Source organism: Pollachius pollachius (assembly GCF_949987615.1).
Source record: "Pollachius pollachius genome assembly, chromosome: 3".
Classification (NCBI taxonomy): Eukaryota; Metazoa; Chordata; class Actinopteri; order Gadiformes; family Gadidae; genus Pollachius; species Pollachius pollachius.
This window is the reverse complement of record NC_136936.1, coordinates 9,130,955-9,151,740: the sequence shown is the minus strand read 5'-3', so window position 1 is coordinate 9,151,740 and position 20,786 is coordinate 9,130,955. Positions and strand designations below refer to the sequence as shown.

General features: G+C 46.6%; 1 protein-coding gene across 1 annotated transcript in view; it reads left to right on the top strand.

Moving 5' to 3' along the window:
* aplp2 (amyloid beta (A4) precursor-like protein 2) overlaps positions 1-20,786 on the top strand; it is a 60,256-nt gene that overhangs the window by 7,064 nt on the left and 32,406 nt on the right. The window contains exons 2-3 of the mRNA XM_079732010.1: positions 16,531-16,704; positions 17,942-18,071. Of these exons, the coding sequence (XP_079588136.1) occupies positions 16,531-16,704; positions 17,942-18,071 (304 nt within the window). The remainder of the gene's footprint in view (positions 1-16,530; positions 16,705-17,941; positions 18,072-20,786) is intronic.

Sequence of the window (20,786 nt, the reverse complement as noted above, 5' to 3'; positions counted from 1 at the left end):
ACCTGACAGTCCTTGCTGCTGAGGGGGCCCTGTGCAAAGTTGCTCAGTCAGCCGTGCACAATTATTCCCTCCGCCCACGCATTGGCACACGCAGACACACACACAAACACACCCAAACCCAAATGCACCTTCCGATTCGGTCAGACACACACCCCTCCACTGCAGTGGCCTTGGTATCCTCCAGACTGGTTCCAAGGGCAGGCAGAATTCCGTCCTTTCTCTGTCATTCCATTCATCAAATTCCTCCCTCTTTAAACCTGCAGTGAGGAGACCTAAGGATGATAATAGCCCGAACATATGAAGCAGGTAAAGAGTGAGCAGCAGTGGCATCATCAGTGCAGTCTAAAATAACTACCCTCCAGAGAAAGAGAGAGCGAGACGGTGATGATGATGATGTTGGTAGTAGTGGTGGTGGTGGTGGTGGAGGTGGTGGTGGTGGTGGTGGTGGTGGTGCGGCTCTCTCTCTCCCCATCTCTCCTCCTCCACCACGGGGGCTGTTAGGCTGGGAGCAGCTGAGGCAGCACTTTACCAAGGGCAAGGTGGGCAAGGACATCAGCGACAGCTCCCTCCCCGTCCCCCTGGCCCCCCGCTGCCCCGCCGCCGCCTCTGGAACAACGCTGACAGCACCCGGAGACCGGGCTGCGGATGGGAGAGAGGGAGCGGGGAGAGGATTATGGGGAGGGAGGGGTTGGGGATTGGAGAGGAGCAGGGGAGATGGGGGGAGAGGATGGAGAGAGGTAGGGAGAAATGAGATGAGAATGTACCTTCTTTTCTCTCCCCCGTCTGTTCTGAAAGTGTGAATGTGAGTGCTGTAATTAATTAAATGAAAGAGGGCTGTTCAGGCATTAAGGATTCAGGTCGGCTTTTACACAGACACACACACACGCGCGCGGGTGCGCGCGCACACACACACACACACACACACACACGCACACCCATACACACAGTAAAAGGCACTCACAATAGAGAGAGGGATATGATGATGTCAAGGGAATCATTAAAGTGAAGAAGCTAGCTGTGTTTTCCCGAGACCTATAGCCTGAGGAAAAGAACATCTGAAATACAAGATGGAGGGGAGTGGGGGGGGGCGCTGTAATGTCTCATGGAGGGAGCTCCCCATCCCATGCTAAATATTGCATACAGGCGCATGCAGTCACGAACAACACATGCTGTAGTCGTATGCACTAGCTCCCCTACCCCCACGCTCTGCGTCTGGCTGCCAGCATCCTTTTGCCCATCTCTCCCTCCTCCTGCTGTGGTACGTTTTGCATGAATCGCTTACTTCCCCATAAGTCGCACAACGGTACTATTACGGCTGGCTAGCCCAGCAGAGGCCAAGAGGATGAGACAAACCCGAGCAAAAACACCGGCTTATTAGGTGTGCGTGTGTGTGTGTGTGACCGACGGTGTCTCGCTCGGCACCTGAAAGAAAAACGAGCCTCACATTCATACGCGTCTACTTCTTCCATCTCTCATGAATTATCCAACTAACGCATTGGGGCCATTAGCCGTCGGTGTCTGCAGTGGGACAGCGGCACTTGGACGAGATTTCATTACAGGGGGGGAGCGGCGGTGGCTGTTTCATTGGCCAATTAGATCGCCAGATAAGAAACCAATGGGGTTCTCTGGAGGCTTGCACTTCCCTGACGAGATGGGGAAGATGATGACTCATGCTGCAAACTCAGAGAATAGTCTGCAGTTTTCACACAAAGCCATTAAGAGGCTTTTTTATGTTTTAGCTGCTAATTACAGCCCGTTTTTGGAAGTAGCTAGCTGGCTGCTCGTGATGGCCTGGCCATGAGTACTCCATTTTCTACATCATTATTGATAAATGAATCGATAGCGTTATCCCGAATTTTATCCTTTTTTTTTATAATTCCTATCTATAAAACACTCCAGTGCTATCTGAAGATGTAGATGATTACTCAGTTCAATACATTCACTGCAAATTGCACCTTGTTGTTGACTGAATTTCATAAATGACACTTTTTTTGCAAATACTACACTCTAAAATCATTTCATGCCAGTGTTTCTGTGTGGAAATTGCCAAACGGGCCACACCTTCTTGCTAGCCATCTATGCCAACCAACCCAGGTGACTTCTAGTTGTCCTTCTAAGCCTCAACCTGTGAGCGCCTGCTGTGCTTGTTAGCATTGGGGTCAGGGCTCACAGGTTGTCACGTTAGCCAGCAGGGACTTGGGCAGAGTCAGCTGTCAATCAGAGTAAGGACAGGATATACATGGTGGAAGGAGATACACATGCACGTCAATGTCTTGAAGGTGTCAGAATATCACGTTATTATTTGTCAGAGAAATAACCATGCAATATACAATGTGCAGACTCTACTATTTCAAACGTTAGATAAGCAAAGTGTAAACCCTTTGAGCCTGTACCTGGGATTAAGGGCTATACAAATACAATTGAATTGTATTGAATATCTGCACGTTTCTTTATAGTGGGAATTAATGAATCCAAAGTGTCAGCCTAGATCTGTTCTTAAGTCAGCTAGAACAGCGAGCTAAATCTAAAGGATTCTAGCCTACTTTCAGATGGCAACACATGGAGAGAGGGAGAGATTAGAAGAGATATCGAGAGCGAGAAATAATAAGAGAGAGAAAGATATAACAGATATGGAGTGAGAGAGAGAAAGAGCCAGAGAGGGAGATAACAAGAGAGAGAAAGAATTGAGGCAGAGAGTGGGAGATAACGAGAGACTCTCTGTGTTTCTCCTGGTGCCTTGGTCTGATTAGAACACCCACACACACTTAGAAAAATGCAGGCACACATACTCTCTAGTACCCGCATACACACTCTCATATGTGTCTCGCTCACATATACACACAACCACACACTCCTAGACACATACACATGCCTGCACACACATACTCAAACACCCTCTCACTCACATCTACACATACAAACACACTGACACACACACACACACTGTCACGCATACACACACACACGCACTCGCACACGCACACGTTACAAAACAGAGCAGGGCAGCATGTCTTGCAGTATGACAATGATACATTCATGTTACATTTTTTCCAGTATTTAATTCATGGCACAGCGATGTTGCATTTCACCCCTGACAGCGATCAGGCATTTGTATCGCCTAGGAGTGTGTTTGTGTGTGTGTGTGTGTGTGTGTGTGTGTGTGTGTGTGTTTGTCACACTGTGGGGTCACCTTTAAGTACACCCATTGGAACTCCCCTAATGAATAGACAGATTATGAATAGATATATAAATTGACCAAACCAAACCTCGCCCCTCTTTTAGCTTGTCTGCCTGTCTGTCTGATAAAAGACAGACTAGTCATGCAGCATCAGGAGGCCTTGGTCGTCCGTACGTCTTACCCAGACTCCCCAGACTCCAAAAGTTATTGAGAGGGAAGAGGAGGAGGAGGAGATGGAGGAGGAAGGCTGACTGAAGTTTACACGGGTCGTTTCCCTCCCAAATCCCCCTGCTCAGTGGAGAGATTAAAGCGGCTCTCTCTCTGGGCGGTAGGAGCACCTCCTGTCTAATCCTGCTCCCGCTTCATACTGCCGACAACACCGCACAATGAGCACAGCCAAACATCAACCCAGTCCTTGCTAAACACAGCCTCCAACAAACCCAGTCCTCCCATAGACACCCCCCACAGCCCCAAACAAACCCAGTCCTCCCAGAACACAGCCCCAAACCAACCCAGTCCTACCATAGACACCCCCCACAGACCAAAACAAACCCAGTCCTCCCATAGACACCACCCACAGCCCCAAACAAACCCAGTCCTCCCAGAACACAGCCCCAAACCAACCCAGTCCTCCCATAGACACCCCCAGAGACCCAAACAAACCCAGTCCTCCCATAGACACCACCCACAGCCCCAAACAAACCCAGTCCTCCCATAGACACCACCACCAGCCCCAAACAAACCCAGTCCTCCCATAGACACCACCACCAGCCCCAAACAAACCCAGTCCTCCCATAGACACCACCACCAGCTCCAAACAAACCCAGTCCTCCCATAGACAACCCCACATCCTCAAACAACCGATTTTTCCCGGAACACACCACACACCACCGCTTGATAACTAGACCGCCAACGCTAGATCACTAGATAACCACAGCCAGATCCCTAGGTCTCCATTGCTAGATCAGTAGATCCCCATAGCTAGATCCCTAGCTCAGCACCTGCAGATCACAAGATCCCTACCACTACCAAACCCTGAGCTACTTCCTGTCACACCTTCCCGCTAAATCCAATTTACATTCTGATGTGAGACAGTGTCTCATCGTCTTGTCAACGGCAGTGAGGGCGATGTCAAATGGTTGGATGTCTAACACATCTTGATTTTCATAGCATAATGACACAAATATATTATTAAAAGTTGTATCCACACAATTATAGTACAGAAGTGACCCAATGGAATTAAATGTACCCCGAGCTATATCAAACACGTAAGAGCATTTGTGTAAGCCCTTTGGCTGTCAACAACAAAAAAGGGTTGTTATGCTGAATTATGCTCAACCAATAATCAAACACCAGTAAATAATTAGCCATAGTTAGTGTGTTTTGCCCCTGCTCATGTCATTCAAAGAGCAAACATTCTCCTCCACCACCTGCACTGTCTGTACTGAACAGCTTTTATAATGCGGCAGGCAACCGGCAATTTAATCATGTTAATGAGTATGTTACTGTGAGATGCTTTATTGGTTATGGGATCTGTGTGAACCTCCTTACCCAAGAGAGCAGTGGACAGACTTCATGGGTGGGGGGTTGGGGGGGGGGGGGGGGGGAGTCAGATAATAGAGCAGAAAGTGAGAGAGAGAGAGAGAGAGAGAGATGGCGGGAGGGAGGGGGGATGGAGGGTGTGTGGGCTGGGCAGAGAGAGATGTATAGTCGATACAGCTTCCCAGGCGAGGTGCTTTTGCGTTAAGCCCGCTTTGCAAGACATGTGGTGTGCCTTCTGAAGTTCACCCCAGGTTACTCCAGTTCAGCAATCCCTCGTCCCACCAGGGGAAACACGGTGTTCACCGGAGCTAGAGACACAGGAAACACTTGACACTATTTAAGGGTTTATTGATAAGAAGTTGGGGTTATGGCAACTTGGGGTCCCCTGATATGGAGGCGCAGGGGATTGCTGAAATAAGCTTTAGATATTTGATCCATTTAAGCAAACCCTTTTTCTTAAAAGGTCTGCTAGACGTCCTGTATATACGAACTGACTGCCTAATGATTCATAGCCAGAGAAACTAATAATCGCCTAGTGAGTAATAGAGTATTAGATGCGATTATTTTCAACTAGACATTTTATATTAAGTGCAGATGTTTATTGGATCAAAACAATTTGTGTGGAAGCAGATGCTCAAAACGTAATGTTTGTTTTTTTTTCGGTTTTTTTTTTTTCAAAAATGTGGGTCACGGGCCAGAAAAGGTTGGCCTACAAGTTATAAACTGTGGGCACCGGGCTTCGAAGTACTTCGAAGCTGGGAGTAGCCATGAGGAGATATCAACATGTTCTAACCCTACTGCAGATGATTGGCTAGAAGGGAAGGTTTTGATGGGGGCTATTATGTTCCCCTGTATCTGAGATGGTTCCAGCTCAGGACCCAGCAGATTCTCGCTAAGAGGGGAGGTCCCATGGGAGGAAGGGGGGGATTGTTGATCTATTCCCATGGTAAACATCTGGCACCAGTGATGCCGACGATGTAATCTGCTCTGGAGCACGTGGATAATAAGCCTGGGTAAAGCGAGGGCTGAGTCACATGGCTCAAAAAAAGAGGGAGAGAGAGAGAGAGAGAGAGAGAGAGAGAAAGAGAGAGAGAGAGAGAGAGAGAGAGAGAGAGAGAGAGAGAGAGAGAGAGAGAGACTGTTCCGGTTGTATTATAGAGAAAGAAAGAGAGGAAGGGATGAGAAACAGTGAGAGGAAAGCATTTAATGTTTTAATTCAGTCATTTAGTAGACACTTTCAAACAAAATGACTTGCAAGTAGGGGTACTGCAAAATAGTTAAATTAGGGACAGCCCATTTCAACATACATAATCAACAAATAAAGTGTCATAAAAGAAAAGAGTTGAGGTAGGGTGCGATCACCTATGACCTGTCAGCATTTGGCCAAGAAGAGATGGCAAACCAAACATTATAAACTCATAAATTCATAGATTACAATATTATCATCATCTATATTAGCATCCATTATAGCATGCACACCTGGCCCGCCAACCTAGGTCATTACAGTGCTTGAGAGATTATTGGGAAATGAAAAGCAATTATCTCCTCCGCTGCAAGAGATTGTTTTTGTTGCGCCTCTAATAGTCGCTAATGCTATCGCACACCTGCGTAGCTAAGCAACTAAACTACTCGCTCAGGGTAAAAAGTCTACAGTGCAATTAGCCTTTTATTGCTATGTGGCCTGTGTTTCTCTGTTCTATCTCTCTTTCGCTAAAGGAAGGCAGGTTCCTTCGACCTAGTGATCCAATGATTCGCTGATGAAGGCAGGTTCTCTGAACTAGTGATCTAGCGTTTGTTTTATCCGCACTGTGCAAGTGTGCATTGAGTTGGGGAGATGAGTGCTGGGAATGACGTGCCTCACGGCAGATATTCCTCCCATCCCCCATGGATCAGGTCCCTGTTCGAGCCCCATGGTTGTGTTTAGACTGCAAGCAGCCATAGGGGAATCCTGCGGTGGAAGTGGAGCAGGGAACTATTTTTGAGGGCTTTGAAAGGAGCAGAGAGCAGGATGACGGAGGAGCAGAGAGCGGGATGACAGAGGAGCAGAGAAGGCTCATTAGGAATCAGAGGAAATATGAGATGAGAGACATGAATATTTCTTCCCCTCTGAATGGGTCACAATTCTCTTGTACCCTTATTCCTCATCCCCCCCAAGCTCACCAGCAAGCACTCTGCTGCAGCCTGGCACTGTTGCTCGTCATGGCGAAAGTCTCTGTAGCAATGCTCACTGTAGCGAAGCCTTGGCACTTTAAAACTCTCCTTCCCTGTCTTGTTCCTTCCAGCCCTCTGTCTCTCCCCCCCCCCCTCTCTCTCTCTCTCTCCAATCTGTTCTTAGCTCGCTCGTCCTCTCAGGTAGGACTTAGATGTAATATTGAGGTGACCAGGGATGGTCCCCTGCGGGCGTTGTAAGATTGGATGTGTGTGTGTGTGTGTGTGTGTGTGTGTGTGTGTGTGTGTGTGTGTGTACTTGTGTGTGTACTTGTGTGTGCATGTGTGTGTGTGTGTGTGCTTGTTGATGCCAGCAGCACAGAGAAGGATGGCTTACTAAGATGGAGAGGTGGCACGTTTGGTCTGTGTGCAGCGCACAGAATCTGTGTCAGGAACAGCCACAGGGGTGGCTGTAGTTAGGGGAGGGGGGTCTTGATGGAAAAGAGGGATTGGTGGAGTTGTGTGTTTGTGGGGGGGGGGGGGGGGGGGGATTGGATGGGGATGGTCCGACAGGTTGGTGGGAGGTATCCATCTCCAGAGCCTGGATCTGTCAAGAGTTGACTCTCTCTCTCTCTCTCTCTCTCTCTCTCTCTCTCTCTCTCTCTCTCTCTCTCTCTCTCTCTCTCTCTCTCTCTCTCTCTCTCTCTCTCTCCCTCTCTCTCTGTCTCTCTCTCTCTCTCTCTCTCTCACTCTCTCTTCCCTTCTCTCTATCACAATTCAATTCTTTATTTAATTTGCTCTGTTTGCATGACACAAAACATGTTTGTATTGTCAAAGCATACAAAAATATCCAATACCTACAGAAGGTCAGGGGAGCGAGGAAACACGGAGGGAGATATGTGTCCTCTGGCCAATGATGTCAGATATTGGCACAGCAACCTTGCCCATAGAAGTGCACACTCGCTCAATCTCTCTCTTCTGTTGTTTCTGACTGGCGCTCTGCCATAAATCCCGTCTATGGAGCCAGTGTCAGCATGTGTAGGGGCCTCTGGGTCCCTGTAGTAAAGCAGTTACCAGAAACATTTATAAACACTGCAGACCGCTATTTAGAGAATATTCCTTCGGAAGGGAAGGGTTATCAGACAGTGAAGCAGAAGTTTAATTCAGAATGAGTTGAATCAATTTGACATGTCATACAGTTATAATCAATGTACCACACAACAGAACCTAGTGGATAAGTTCTGTTCTCCCTAGGCATTTAATCTAGTTGGCTCGAGGGCCAGAAACACAAGCCTAACTAGCCCTTACCGTAGCTGTGTATAAACAACCCCCAAACAAATCACTCTCCCCTAAGGAAACACTCGAAGCTGATTTTTTTTCTTCCAATATTTAGTCAATATTTCTCTCTTTCTCGCTCTCTCTCTCTCTCTCTCTCTCTCTCTCTCTCGCTCTCTTTCTCTCTCTCTCTCTCTCTCTCTCTCTCTCTCTCTCTCTCTCTCTCTCTCTCTCTCGCTTTCTTTCTCTCTCTGTCTCTCTGTTTTCAGCATTTACATACACAGCGTATCTCCGGCATTTGGCTTACCACAAGCCTCCACATTATGAAGGTGCCACTAGCCATCAACTGTCATAAGCGTTGTGGATATATTCCCGCGGATAAAGAACAGCGACTAATGAGAACCATTTATTTGGCCGATTATCCTTTGAATGTGGGCTGGTAAAGCCCCTATTCACTGTAATTATTATGGAGTATTAGCGATTAGCTGAACTTTGACCTAGCTTAATCGTGGCGAATTGATTGGTTGGCGTTGTGTTTGTGTGTATAAAGAGTATGTAAGTGTGTTTGTGTATGTGTGTGTGTGTGTGTGTGTGTGGGTGTGTGTGTGTGTGTGTGTGTGGGTGTGTGTGTGTGTGTGTGTGTGTGTGTGACTGTGATTGTGTGTGTTAGTTCTCTTGGTCAGCCATCCCTTTTTCCTCTCCAACTTTCCCTCTCCACCTCCTTCCCATCCCTCTCTTCAATGCTATTTTTTCTCTCTTTCCCCCCACGGCTCTTTCTTCTCTTCCTCTCATTCTCACTATTTTTCCTCTCTCTCTCTCCCCCTCTCTCCCCCCTTTCATCTCTCTTGCTCTTTTTCTCTCTTGCTTTCATGTGCTTATCTCTCTCCACCATGCTTCTCTTTCTATGTCCACCGATTTTGTTGAAGGTTTTTTTCAGATCCCTGACTCTCTTTCTGGCTCACTCACTTACTCACTCACTCTCATTCTCTCTCTCACCCTTTTCTTCCTCTCTCTTGCACTCTTTTTTTCTCACTCTCGCTCTCTCTCTTTCAATCTGTCTCTCTCTCCTCTCTCGTTCTCTCACTGTATTTCTTGACTTCTTTCATTTGCTCTGTTTCTGTGAATAGCTGGGATGCTCCAGTGAAAGGTTACCATAGCAACGGGCAATTTGAAGAAGTCGTCACTCACGTCTTGGTTCTGTTAAGGGGAGATGGGTCACTTTAGCCCCTACCCTCTACCCTCCCTCTCTCTCTCTAATTCTCTCTCTCTTCACTCCCATACATTAAAAAGTATCACAAAGTCGCTGTGAGTCGTAACTATGGGGATAAAACAAATTCCCCTCCTTCCTAGAACCGTCAACCCAAAACAATTGTTCTGATTCTCAGTGTTTCGAATTTGAACTGACACATAAGGTTAACTTCCACCATCAGTTACTACTGCTTGGTCTGAAAGGGCAAATAAATACACTGCATTCATAGCTCAGCTTCCAAGCCACAGCAATCACGCTAAATGCGTCAAGCTAACGCGCTCATACCCAAAAACACCTGTGTGGACACTACGGCATTGAACACCATTACAACCGTTTGGTTGGGGAAATGAAAAAGACTATGGAACAAAGTGGTCAAACCAGCAGCTCTTTAGGCAGCCCAGCAGCCTGCTGAAACCCTCCAGATGTGCAGCCAGTATTGGTTCAGTATGTCTGGAGCTGTGGTAAACAGATTGATTTAGTGATCACAGCTCTTCTCGCTTAGCTCTATGCATCAGAGTCCAACATGGATGCTCATGTGCCTGTTGGCTCATTTGATGCTTATGTTGCACAGTGTCTCTCCCCTCATTCACCCCTCATTCATGTCTCTGAATGTGTCTCTCTTTCCCACCTCTCTCTCTCTGAGCATGTCTCTCCGTCTCTCTCTGAACCTGTCGTTATTTTTGTAAAATTATTTTTCTTTAGATTCAGTATTAACCCCCCTCTCTCTATTCACTGCCTGTCTGTGTCTCTGTCTCTCTCTCTGTTTGATGCAGAGTCCTTAAACACTAAACACACGTAATCACATTGAAAGCATTCTGCTCAGGAATTGGTCCCTTGGAATCCGGATTTAATAAGCCGTAGACTGGCTTTCTGTCCTCAAGTCAAGTCCATCCCTAAAAGAGACCCATCCAATTTAAAAGTTGGAATGTAAAGTACCATTTTTATTCATATTTATATAAATCCCCATAAATGGTTTGTGGCTAAACATTAAAGGGAAATTACAAACAATATTCCTAACAGGATTCACAATCTTGGGGATTCATTAAAAATGAGTGACTCAATATTTTGGAGGGGTGTACTGCTTGATACTTACTCTTTACTGGGCTTAAGGGGCAGGGTGGTGTAGTCTCTGGATAGGGTGTGGGCTGTATAGCCACTTAACAATGTGTCATGCAATGCAGCCAAAGGGGAGATCAGATGAGCTGACATTTCCCGTATCTGAACTGAACCCCGCCCACCGGTTGCTCACAGAGCAGGCATGTTCAATCAAGCTTAGATTGAACGGAAGGATTACGAAAACACACAATGAGATTCAAACTGTGTACCGGGTCCGTATACAGTTGTACATGTTCCGCAAGGTTGATGGTATTTTTTCCACCGCGGAATGCGACGTTGAAACACTCCCTTCTCTGAACCGCTGACCTCTAACCCCACCTCCTCCGCCTCTGCTGTCCAGTGTCCTGTCATGGTTAATGAACAACGTTTTCCAATTTTGTCGATGCTACTTCATCACACCTAGGGGGTTACGGAATGTTCCGGAAGGTTCCGCCTGGGAAGTTTGAACCTTTCATGGAAATATGTCCCCAGGTTAGCTGGAAGGTTTGAGGTTAATGTTTAAACAGAATCACGTATTAAAGACCTCACAGTCGCTACGGTTCATATTTCTTGCATGTATGTTTAACACATTGGGCTGAGTGAGTCGTGTTTGACCCCTGAAATGCCCAGCATAACTAGCGCACATCCACAGAACATGGATGTTTCAATAGAAGGCTTGAGATCTTTGGAGCTACGGGAGACAGTACACAGTACACGCCTTGGTCGATTACAGCCACAGGCCGAGAAAGAAGCAAGAAAACATCAATGCCTTCACAGGAAAAACTGCCACTATTCACAATAATACTTTCACTCACTAAATAGGTTGTCTTTGGATGAGTCACCCAAACCTTTTAATCCAAATCAGTTGCGTTATATAAACTGGTATGGGGAATTGAGGTTATAATTTGTTCCGATTTTATAATCCCTGGTATCATTATATTGGTACTAGCTGGCACAGTGCGCCATGTTTGACCTCATCAACTTCCTGTTGCTTACTTCCTGTTTCTCCTGTCATTGTTTCCTACCGATTGGAGAGTTCACGGAAACCCTCACACTGTGGTCTTTCATGGCGTCATTCTTGCTCAACACAAACCGCAAAATCTCTCACAGGAAGTAGAAATTAGGGAACACCAAGTGCAGTAAAAAATATGAAGATAAAGAATACTAATAAAACCAATAAAAACGCACGAGTAGGAGGAAGTGGGTTCCCTGCCAACGCAGAGCCTGGACACTGAGGTTCTGTTGACCCGCGTCGTAATCCGGTCGGAGCCGGTCAGACGGTCTGCGTCCATGCCAGAGGGGGTTTTGTTGGAGCGACCGGTTCCAGAATGTTTGGTGGAACACACCAGGGAGAAGACAAAGGGCCGTTTCAGTTGGTGGTCATTCTCATTTACATTCCAGTAAAGTAAAGGAGGGTTAGGGTGTGGGGGGGGGGGGGGGGGTATTCCCTTTTGTTGTATTTATCAAAACGACACCTTTATTCCTTTTATTATCCTGTTTGTTTTTTAACGGCCCCTTTTGTGATGTGTGTGTGTGTGTGTGTGTGTGTGTGTGTGTGTGTGTGTGTGTGTGTGTGTGTGTGTGTGTGTGTGTGCGCATGTGCCTATAGTTAGCTACAAGTGTGCTGAGAGGAGTAGTAGCTCAAGAGACTGGGATTTACTTCCTGTCGCAACAACAGCTGACACACAGTCACTCACAGCCACACACCCAGGTACACACACACACACGCACACACATACACACACCACCAGTGCAACAGGTGGATAAGTGTTTTGTGTGCGCAATGTGCATCTGCCCCTCTGTTTCAATTTATTGCTCTTTTCATGTGTGTGTATCATGTGGGTATGTTTCTGTGTGTGTGTGTGTGTGTGTTTGATGGCCATTCTATGCATTCATGCACGTGTGGGTATGTGTGTGTGTGTGTGTGTGTGTGTGTGTGTGTGTGTGTGTCGCCGGTGAATCCCATCCCCTTCAGGCATTAAGCCACCAGAGTGTGAGAGAGCAGATTAGACAGCTTAACTACGCCTGGCATCCCCTTTACCGGGTCACGCGGACACCAAAGCATTCTGGGAAAATCGCAGGTTGTGACCGATCTACTGTTCAAACACGCGAGTCTCACCTGCGCCTTCTGGAAACCGAGTGTGAAGCAGTCTAGACTGTCGTCAGCAGCAGATCAAAGCACAAAGTACAGAATGTCCTTCATTCAAGATGTGGGCTGTTTATCAATCGTTTATCATCTGTTCATAAGCTGTTTATCACCTTTATCATAAGCTGTTTATTATTCCATTATATTCAGTCATTTATCAGAAAGTCCTTTATCCAGATCTACTTATACGTGAGCCAATCAGAACATAATATGAGCATAGTAATGGCAGTTTTTCAGCTTTTTAGTGCACCTGGTATAGCAATTGCGTCAAGCCCCCAGGTAGTAACAAGCTAATTTCCAGCATTGTTATTATTATTTCTACATGCTTTAGTCTGATAATTAGCGGTATATCATCGTGGTTGTTTCTGAAGCAGTGTTCTATATTGCGTTTGTTTTGGAGAAACACTCAGACTTTAAAAGCCCTTGGGTCTTGACACTGTTTGTTTCTCTCACACACACACATACACAAAAACACACACAAAATCATACAATCCGTCCTATTGCAGCCAACCTGGCTTTAGCTGTCCTGTGTGTGTGTGTGTGTGTGTGCGTGTGTGTGTGTGTGTGTGTCTTTAAGTCCACCACGTTTAGACTGGCCGCCAGGAAGACTGGCCATGAGCTATTTCTGTTTGACCGCCATGGAGGAGGTGTGTGTTTGTGTGTGCGTTGTGTGTACGTTCCAAATAACTCTGGTGTACTTACTTGTTATTGTGCGTCTCCCCTTAGACATTCTGTGTTTTAACATGGTTTATAGGAACGTCTGTGTGTGTGTGTGTGTGTGTGTGTGTGTGTGTGTGTGTGTGTGTGTGTGTGTGTGTGTGTGTGTGTCTGTGTGTGTGTGTGTGTGTGTGTTTGTGTGTGTGTGTCTGTGTGTGTGTGTGTGCGGTGCCTCTAGCCTGTTATTCTGTCTCCAGACGTACTGCTGAGTCTAAACATGGTTTATAGGAAGGTTTCTATGGAGCACAAAGAAGGCCAATAAACCAGGGCTAGAACAAATAAAGGGCACATTATGGTGTGTGTGTGTGTGTGTGTGTGTGTGTGTGAGTGTGTGTGTGTGTGTGTGTGTGTGTGTGTGTGTATTTGAGTGTGTGTTTGTGTGTGTGCCTCTCCAGTCTTTCTTCGGTGTGACAGTTTGGAACTCAGTGTGGTTTGGTATTAAATGGCCGCCCTCCTCTCCCACCCGCTCTCTGTTTCTCCCCCAGCGGCGGGAAAATACAGCCACCCTTCTGCACGCGTAGCCGCCTAACTGCCGTCTCGCTCCGCCGTGACACTATTTCATAACACCGCCCTACAGTTATATTACCTACGCTGCGCGTAGCCACGGCAACCAGCACAAAGTCACCTCTAGTCACTCTCTAGTTACCTGCTTGGGGTCGGATGGTTGTCCGTTTATTTTCCCACCCAGAACTAACCGTGTCCTTGTAAGCCAAGGTCGGAATGCGTTCTCAACAACATACAATAATAACGACTCTGTTCTGTTGCTCAGTAATGGCCCAGGTATTCTGTTGAAACGCGTCACATGGTTCCTTTATCTGTATGTGTTTGCAATCCAGCTATCGCTCTCTATGTCCTTTGGGAGCTATCTCGCTCTCTCCTCCCCGCCTTCTGTCTCCCTCTCTCCCTAGCTCTTTCCTTCTCTATATCTCTCTATCTCCACTCCTTCTCTCTGTCTCTCTTTCTCCCTCTTTCCCTGTTAATTTGTTATTGTGTGTTTCACTGAGTGTCTGGCCTGTCTATTTCAGACAGAGCCTCTTTGATGAGGACTGTGATCGGTTATGTCCCCTGACTGTGTACCCTCTACTGCCCCCTCCTGGCCTTATTCATCTATAGCGGACATCTTGGATCCATCTTGGCTATAAACAGTAGCTGCGTGGGGGAAACTGAATGTGGGATTCTGCATTCGCGCCCCCCCCCCCCAGCTAGCATTTAGAGCCAAGAAGGACACTAGGAGAATAAGGCCATGGTCCAGCCGCTGGCCAAAGCAGCTTTTCTGCTGTAGCAAGGTGCACCATGTGACTTCAGGTTTAAGGCAATGCTATTAGCACTCCTGTGAACTTACTGCCCTCGCCCCCCCCCCACAACCATTCTGTTGTTGGGAGGCTACACTGTGATAAGATATTCTAGGCTATGCTATGCTGTGTCAATTTGGGTGAAGGAGGAAATGGTGGTCCTTAAGGTGGGGAGAAAGAGGAGGAGGTGGAGGTGATCTTTGAGGGGGGAAGGAAGAGGAGGAGGAGGTGGTCTTTATGGTGAGGAGGAGTAGGTATTTTTAGGTGAGGTGGAAGTGGGATTTTATGGTGGGGAGTCATTTAACCTTTTGACTCCCATGACTTTTAACACTGATATAACTGAAATCGTAACTGTGTCACACATGTCAAAAGCAGATAAAAGCAGCTAACCCTAGCTAATACATTATCTTTTTGGCTTGGTTATCTTGCTTTCGATAAAAGGTTGATTGCTTCTTATCACCTCATAGCTAGTATGTTCTTTATTAAGAGTAATGATATTTTATTTTTGTACCGGGCGGATATTTTCTGACACAATAGTCTGTATTCTGCCTCAGAGCGGTGTATGATATCAGTATCTGCATGGATGTATCTCTGATTTCAGCGGTCTCTATCAGCCTGAGGTCTGAACCACATTGGCTCATATATATTGCCCCCCCATTACCTGGTTTCAGCAGGACTGTTGCGCCTGCCACCGGCCCAACCCATGTTTTTTTTCTTCTTCATTTGTGTAAACATGGCAGGGCACACACAGCCTCAGATAAACTGTCTCAAGGTGAGCCGGTACATAGAGTTGGACTGTCTGAGCTCCTTTCTGTGACGTCACACACTCCCGAGAGAGAGGGTGGACCTTTACAGGACGACAAGCCTCCAAGAGAAGTCCTCTAGAAACCGCTGAATATGAACTTTGCTGGTATTCAGTTGTTTCCGCCATAACCATGGAAACGGGTGTCCTGTGAATGTTATCCAGGATAGGGCGTACCTGCTTCCTGCTATAAACACAACAGGAAGTGGAGGGTTTATTATCTGTCGGGTAGACAGGAAGTTGAGTGAGATGGATCATTTTAACATGCTCATCGAAAAATCTGTTTATCTTGTCTTATTTAACGTAACATGATGATTATATAAATGACGATGATAGAAGGGGGTGGATTCCTTTGAGGTTGAAACGTTGACCCCAAACTCCCAAGACAACTCGAATCTCAGTACTGATTAAGTGTGTTAAAAACTCTTTCTCTCTCTCCATATCTCTGTCCCTCTCTCTCTTTATCTCCCTCTCTCTTCCCTACATCAAAAGTGTGTGGGATTATTTCTTGTGGGAGACGATGGTGAAATTATATCTTATATATATATATATATATATATATATATATATATATATATATATATATATATATATATGATATATATATATAATGTCATAATTAATATAATGTAATGAAATGATCAACAAACGAAATGGAAAACATCCGTAAATAAATGTCTGTCTAAAACTTGACTCTCTTCTCTCTGATTGGCTTGTCTGCTGCAAGAACACAATCTAGAGGTGCTTTTGCTGTCTCATTCTCTCTCTCTTTTAACTATCTCTCTCTCTCTCTCTCTCTCTCTCTCTCTCTCTCTCTCTCTCTCTCTCTCTATCTCTCTCTCTCTCTCACACACACTCTCTCACTCTCTCTCTCCTTCTCTCTCTCTCTCTCTCTCTCACTCACTCACTCACTCACTCTCTCTCTCTCTCTCTCTCTCTCTCTCTCTCTCTCTCTCTCTCTCTCTCTCTCTCTCTCTCTCTCTTAGTTCAACTCAAAATAGCTTTATTGGCATGGAATAATAAACGTAGACATCGCCCAAGCATTTTCATAACGTCTCCCTGCCCCCCTCCCTCCTCTCCCTCCAGGCACTGGCGGCCAACACGGGGACGGGCTTCGCTGTTGCCGAGCCCCAGATAGCCATGTTCTGCGGGAAGCTCAACATGCACGTCAACATCCAGACGGGCCGCTGGGAGCCCGACCCCTCCGGGACCCAGAGCTGCGTGGGCACCAACGAGGAGGTGCTGCAGTACTGCCAGGAGGTCAGTCCATGTGACGCACAAACACACACACACACACACGCACACACACACACACACACACACACACACACACACACACACACACACTAACACACACACGGAGTAGCAGCTGTTGGTCGCCGGGTGGTTTACTGTTAATTGTTCACCTGGTGGCCACATTGTTTATGTTGGTAGGGAAACCTTCTGGAATCTTTGGAAACCATGACAACTCTGTATTCTTTTAAGTTCTGCTTTCCCCTTTCACAGCCAGGCTGTGTTTAGATTGCATTGTGATTCAGTTTGGTTTCTCCAAAAATTCTAGAATGTTCCCCCACCAACTTACATGGCGAACCAATATGGCCGCCAGGGGAGTAAGGTCTATCGGACCGCCAAGAGTCCAGTTTAGTGGCCTGTTTATCTGTTTATCTGAGAGTGAGACACATGAGGGGCCACGTGTTTGAATCCCAGCTAAAGGTACTGGGTTTGATCCCCAGTTTATCTGAAAGAAATCAGTCACTAAATGTCTCTCTGAATAAACCAATTTTAGAGTTGAATTATAGAAGGCCAAATAACAAAAATAGTAAAGAAATGGGGTTCAGAATAAACAACATGTTCTTTGAGCAGAAGGAACTCTCTATAGTCAGAAATACAGTTAGGGTAAGGTTCAAAGGATTCTTCATGATGACATTTGGATGGTATTTGAGCTGCGTGGGTTAGATGAGGTGCTCTTTCACAGTATAACAGATGCCATCTGGAAACCTCAGAGCCCTGATCAAACAGGCCCACTCAGCCCTCTATTATCTCTCTCTCTTCCTCTTCCTCTCTCCTTCCCTCCCTCTGTTTCTTTCCTTCGTCTCTCCACCTGTACTTCCGTCTCTCTCGCACTCTCTCTCGTTCTCTCTTTCTCACACTCATCTCTTTCTATCACTCTCTCTCTCTAGCGCACTCTCTCTCACTCATTGCTAGATATCGTTTCACTGTTCCTTTCTGTCATCTGGCCCTCTTTTTATCTCTCCATCATCCTCCATCTCTTCCTCTTCTCCACCCTTTATCTCTCCCCCTTCTCGTGTATATCTGCCTCTATCTCTCCCATCCCTCGCTACCGTTCTCTAACTCCCTCTTTCGTGATCTTTCTGTCTCTCTTTCTCTCTCACCCCTATACCTCCCTCTCTCCATGCACCTCTACCTCTCTCTCTCCCCCATATATCTCTCTCAGTGCCTCTCTCACCCACTCCTCTCTCTTTATCTCTCCCTCTAGATGTACCCAGAGCTGCAAATCACAAACGTGGTAGAGGCCATCGAGACAATCAGGATCGAGAACTGGTGCAAGAAGGAGAGGAAGGTGTGCAAGGGATACACCCACTTTGTGGCGCCCTACAAATGCCTCGGTAAGATGGCCACCGTTGGCTAACTATATGAAAGCACTCAAGATGGCACTCAATAACATTGATTACCAATAGGTTCACGACATTATCAATGAATAACTCTTTATCGAGATGGATATATATTTTCTGGGTGCAGGCCTAGATAAGTCCAAGCTAGCTTGTGGGCTAGGATTGCCAATGCTAGCTAAACATGTGATGTACTCAATGCTTCTTTGATTCCTATATTGATGACCAATACTACAATAGTTTGAGTCAAAACATAGAGTATGGGTTAACGCCTAGGTAAGACCTACCTTGCGTGCCGTTATTGCCGCCATTTGCTAACCCAGTGTGAAGTTAAAAAATGTGTTACCATTACAACATTATCAATTAATTCCATTATTCATGAAGGGAAAGGAAAAAAGTAGCAGCATTACCTGGCACAAAGTTAAGCTTGTTTAACTCAAGTTCAGTCTAAAGTTCACCAGGATGCAGGATCACGTGAGTATTATAACACAACCCAGTAAAAAAAATACTGCTGTACAGCAGTAATATTATATCGTATCCATTGTTGAATTTTATCTCCATATCTTATCCAGATTTCATTGTTTAGTGTTTGGACGCTCAACCCATGGCATGAAAAGTGCAATAGATCACGATAACACCGCAGTTGCGGTGCACCATTATACAGTGAATGTGTAAGCCTGTATGGCGCTGCGTATCGTGTTGCTGTATTCTTGGCACCGCACGCAGCCCTCCCCCTGGGCACCCTGATCCCTCGGCTTAATGAGAATTTCACGGCGGGCTGGGAGAGAAAGGATTATTATGGTCTGGTTTGGCCGTGGGCAGGTAACGCAGACTTCTGTTTAGTGGACTAATCTTGACCAGGGGGGTGCAGCTCAATCACATCACCACAGATTCATGAGGGTGGAGGTGGAGGGTGGAGGGAGGGGAGGGGGGCAGGGTTATTATTGTTGGGTGGGCCCCTTGTGGAGCTATAAAGTACAATCTTATTTCCTCACTTCAGACAGATGTCGTAAACACGCGTTCAAATATCTTCGGGCACACAATCAGTCATCAATCCTCCAGGGAAACCCACTCATCCTGGGGCATACACACATACACACACACATTCACAAGTCCAGGGACACTACACCCACGTCTTAAGGTGCGGACACACACACATCATAAGGTAAGTGTTACACACACACTCACACACACACAAACAAACACACAAAAAGTAATCTTGAGACACGTACTTAAACACCCATCACGGGGTACTCCCACATGGTGAGGTAAGAACACACACACACACACACACACACACACACACACACACACACACACACACACACACACCAGCAAACAGGGTCAGAACTGGTCTCAGAGGGGAGGATGTGCTGCCTGTTTTATTACTCTGTACGTCTCCGCCCGCTTCTGCTGCTCCAGACGCCCTCCCCAGCGCCCCCCGGTCCCTCTGTAATCAGCAGCCGGACCACACTCTCCTTTATTAAATGTCAGACGGAGCCTGCTAACTTTCAACGTCTCTCTGTTCTCCCCTGTCCTCTCTCCTCTCTGTGATCTTCTACTCCTCTCTGCTCTGTTCTCCTCCGCTCCAGTCCCCTCTGCTCCTCTCCTCTTCTCCTTCTCTCTGCTCCTCTCCTTCTCTCCTTCTCTCTGCTCCTCTTCTTCTCCCTCCACTCTGTTCTTCTCCCTCTCTCTCGGCTCTGTGCTCCTCCTTTCAGCTCATCTCCTATCTCCCACTGCTCTCCTCTTTAGTCTCATCTCTCTCCTCTCTTCTGTCCTCTCCTCTCTTCGCCTCTCATCTCTTTGTTTCAGTTCCATCCTCTCCTCTTGGGTCTTCTCCTCTCTTCTCTCTCCCCCCTCCTCTCAACTCCCCCTCTATTTGCTCATCTATCTGGGGAAGAGTATTCATCCCACTCTTCCCTTTCAACATCTTTTTCTTTAAAAAAAAAAATCACCTCTAAATCAGATCTCACATTCTAACCAATGGTAACACTGGTGTTGGAGCTGATTGACAGGACGAAGGAGGTACTCCAACCAGTCATCCAACTGCATTCCTCCTACACTGGGTCCCGCCCTTATCTCCTTTTTTCATGAGGGAATGCATTACAAGATGGAAGCTTGATGCACTTGGTAAGGCATTTCACACTGCTATCTCCGCAATGCCGACAACCTGCACGCTCTAAGTGCACTAAACACCAGTGTGCGCTCAAACGGGGCCCGCAACATTGCCATCTCTCCTAGGGGACCCATTAATGAGTGCTTTTACTTGTTGCTCTTAAATCCGCTTTATTTAATTGTATTTCCTTTAATTAGTTCGGTTCTTCGGTTTGTTTTTGTGATCTATCCCTACCAAGAGCCCACTCCTGGCTCAACCAATCAGATATATAGACTCACAGGATCACACATATACACAGCATGTGTTCAAGACCAAGAGGATGTGTACATTGGCTCTCTGTTCTGAGCCCCTCTGCCCTGCTGTGGTTTCAATCAAAAAAGAAACCTGTCCTACACAAATATGTTGATGTGTGTGTTCAGAAAAGCATGGTTCCCCCCCCCCCCCCCCCCCCCCATCACATCCCAGCTCCATTCAGCCTCTTTTCTGATTGAGTCATGTTGCGCTGCCAGGGGAAAAACCATTAGCTCTACCATTGGGACTGTGAAATGGGCATCTATTCAAAAGCCTTTTTGGCAACCGATGATGGGAGGGGAGAG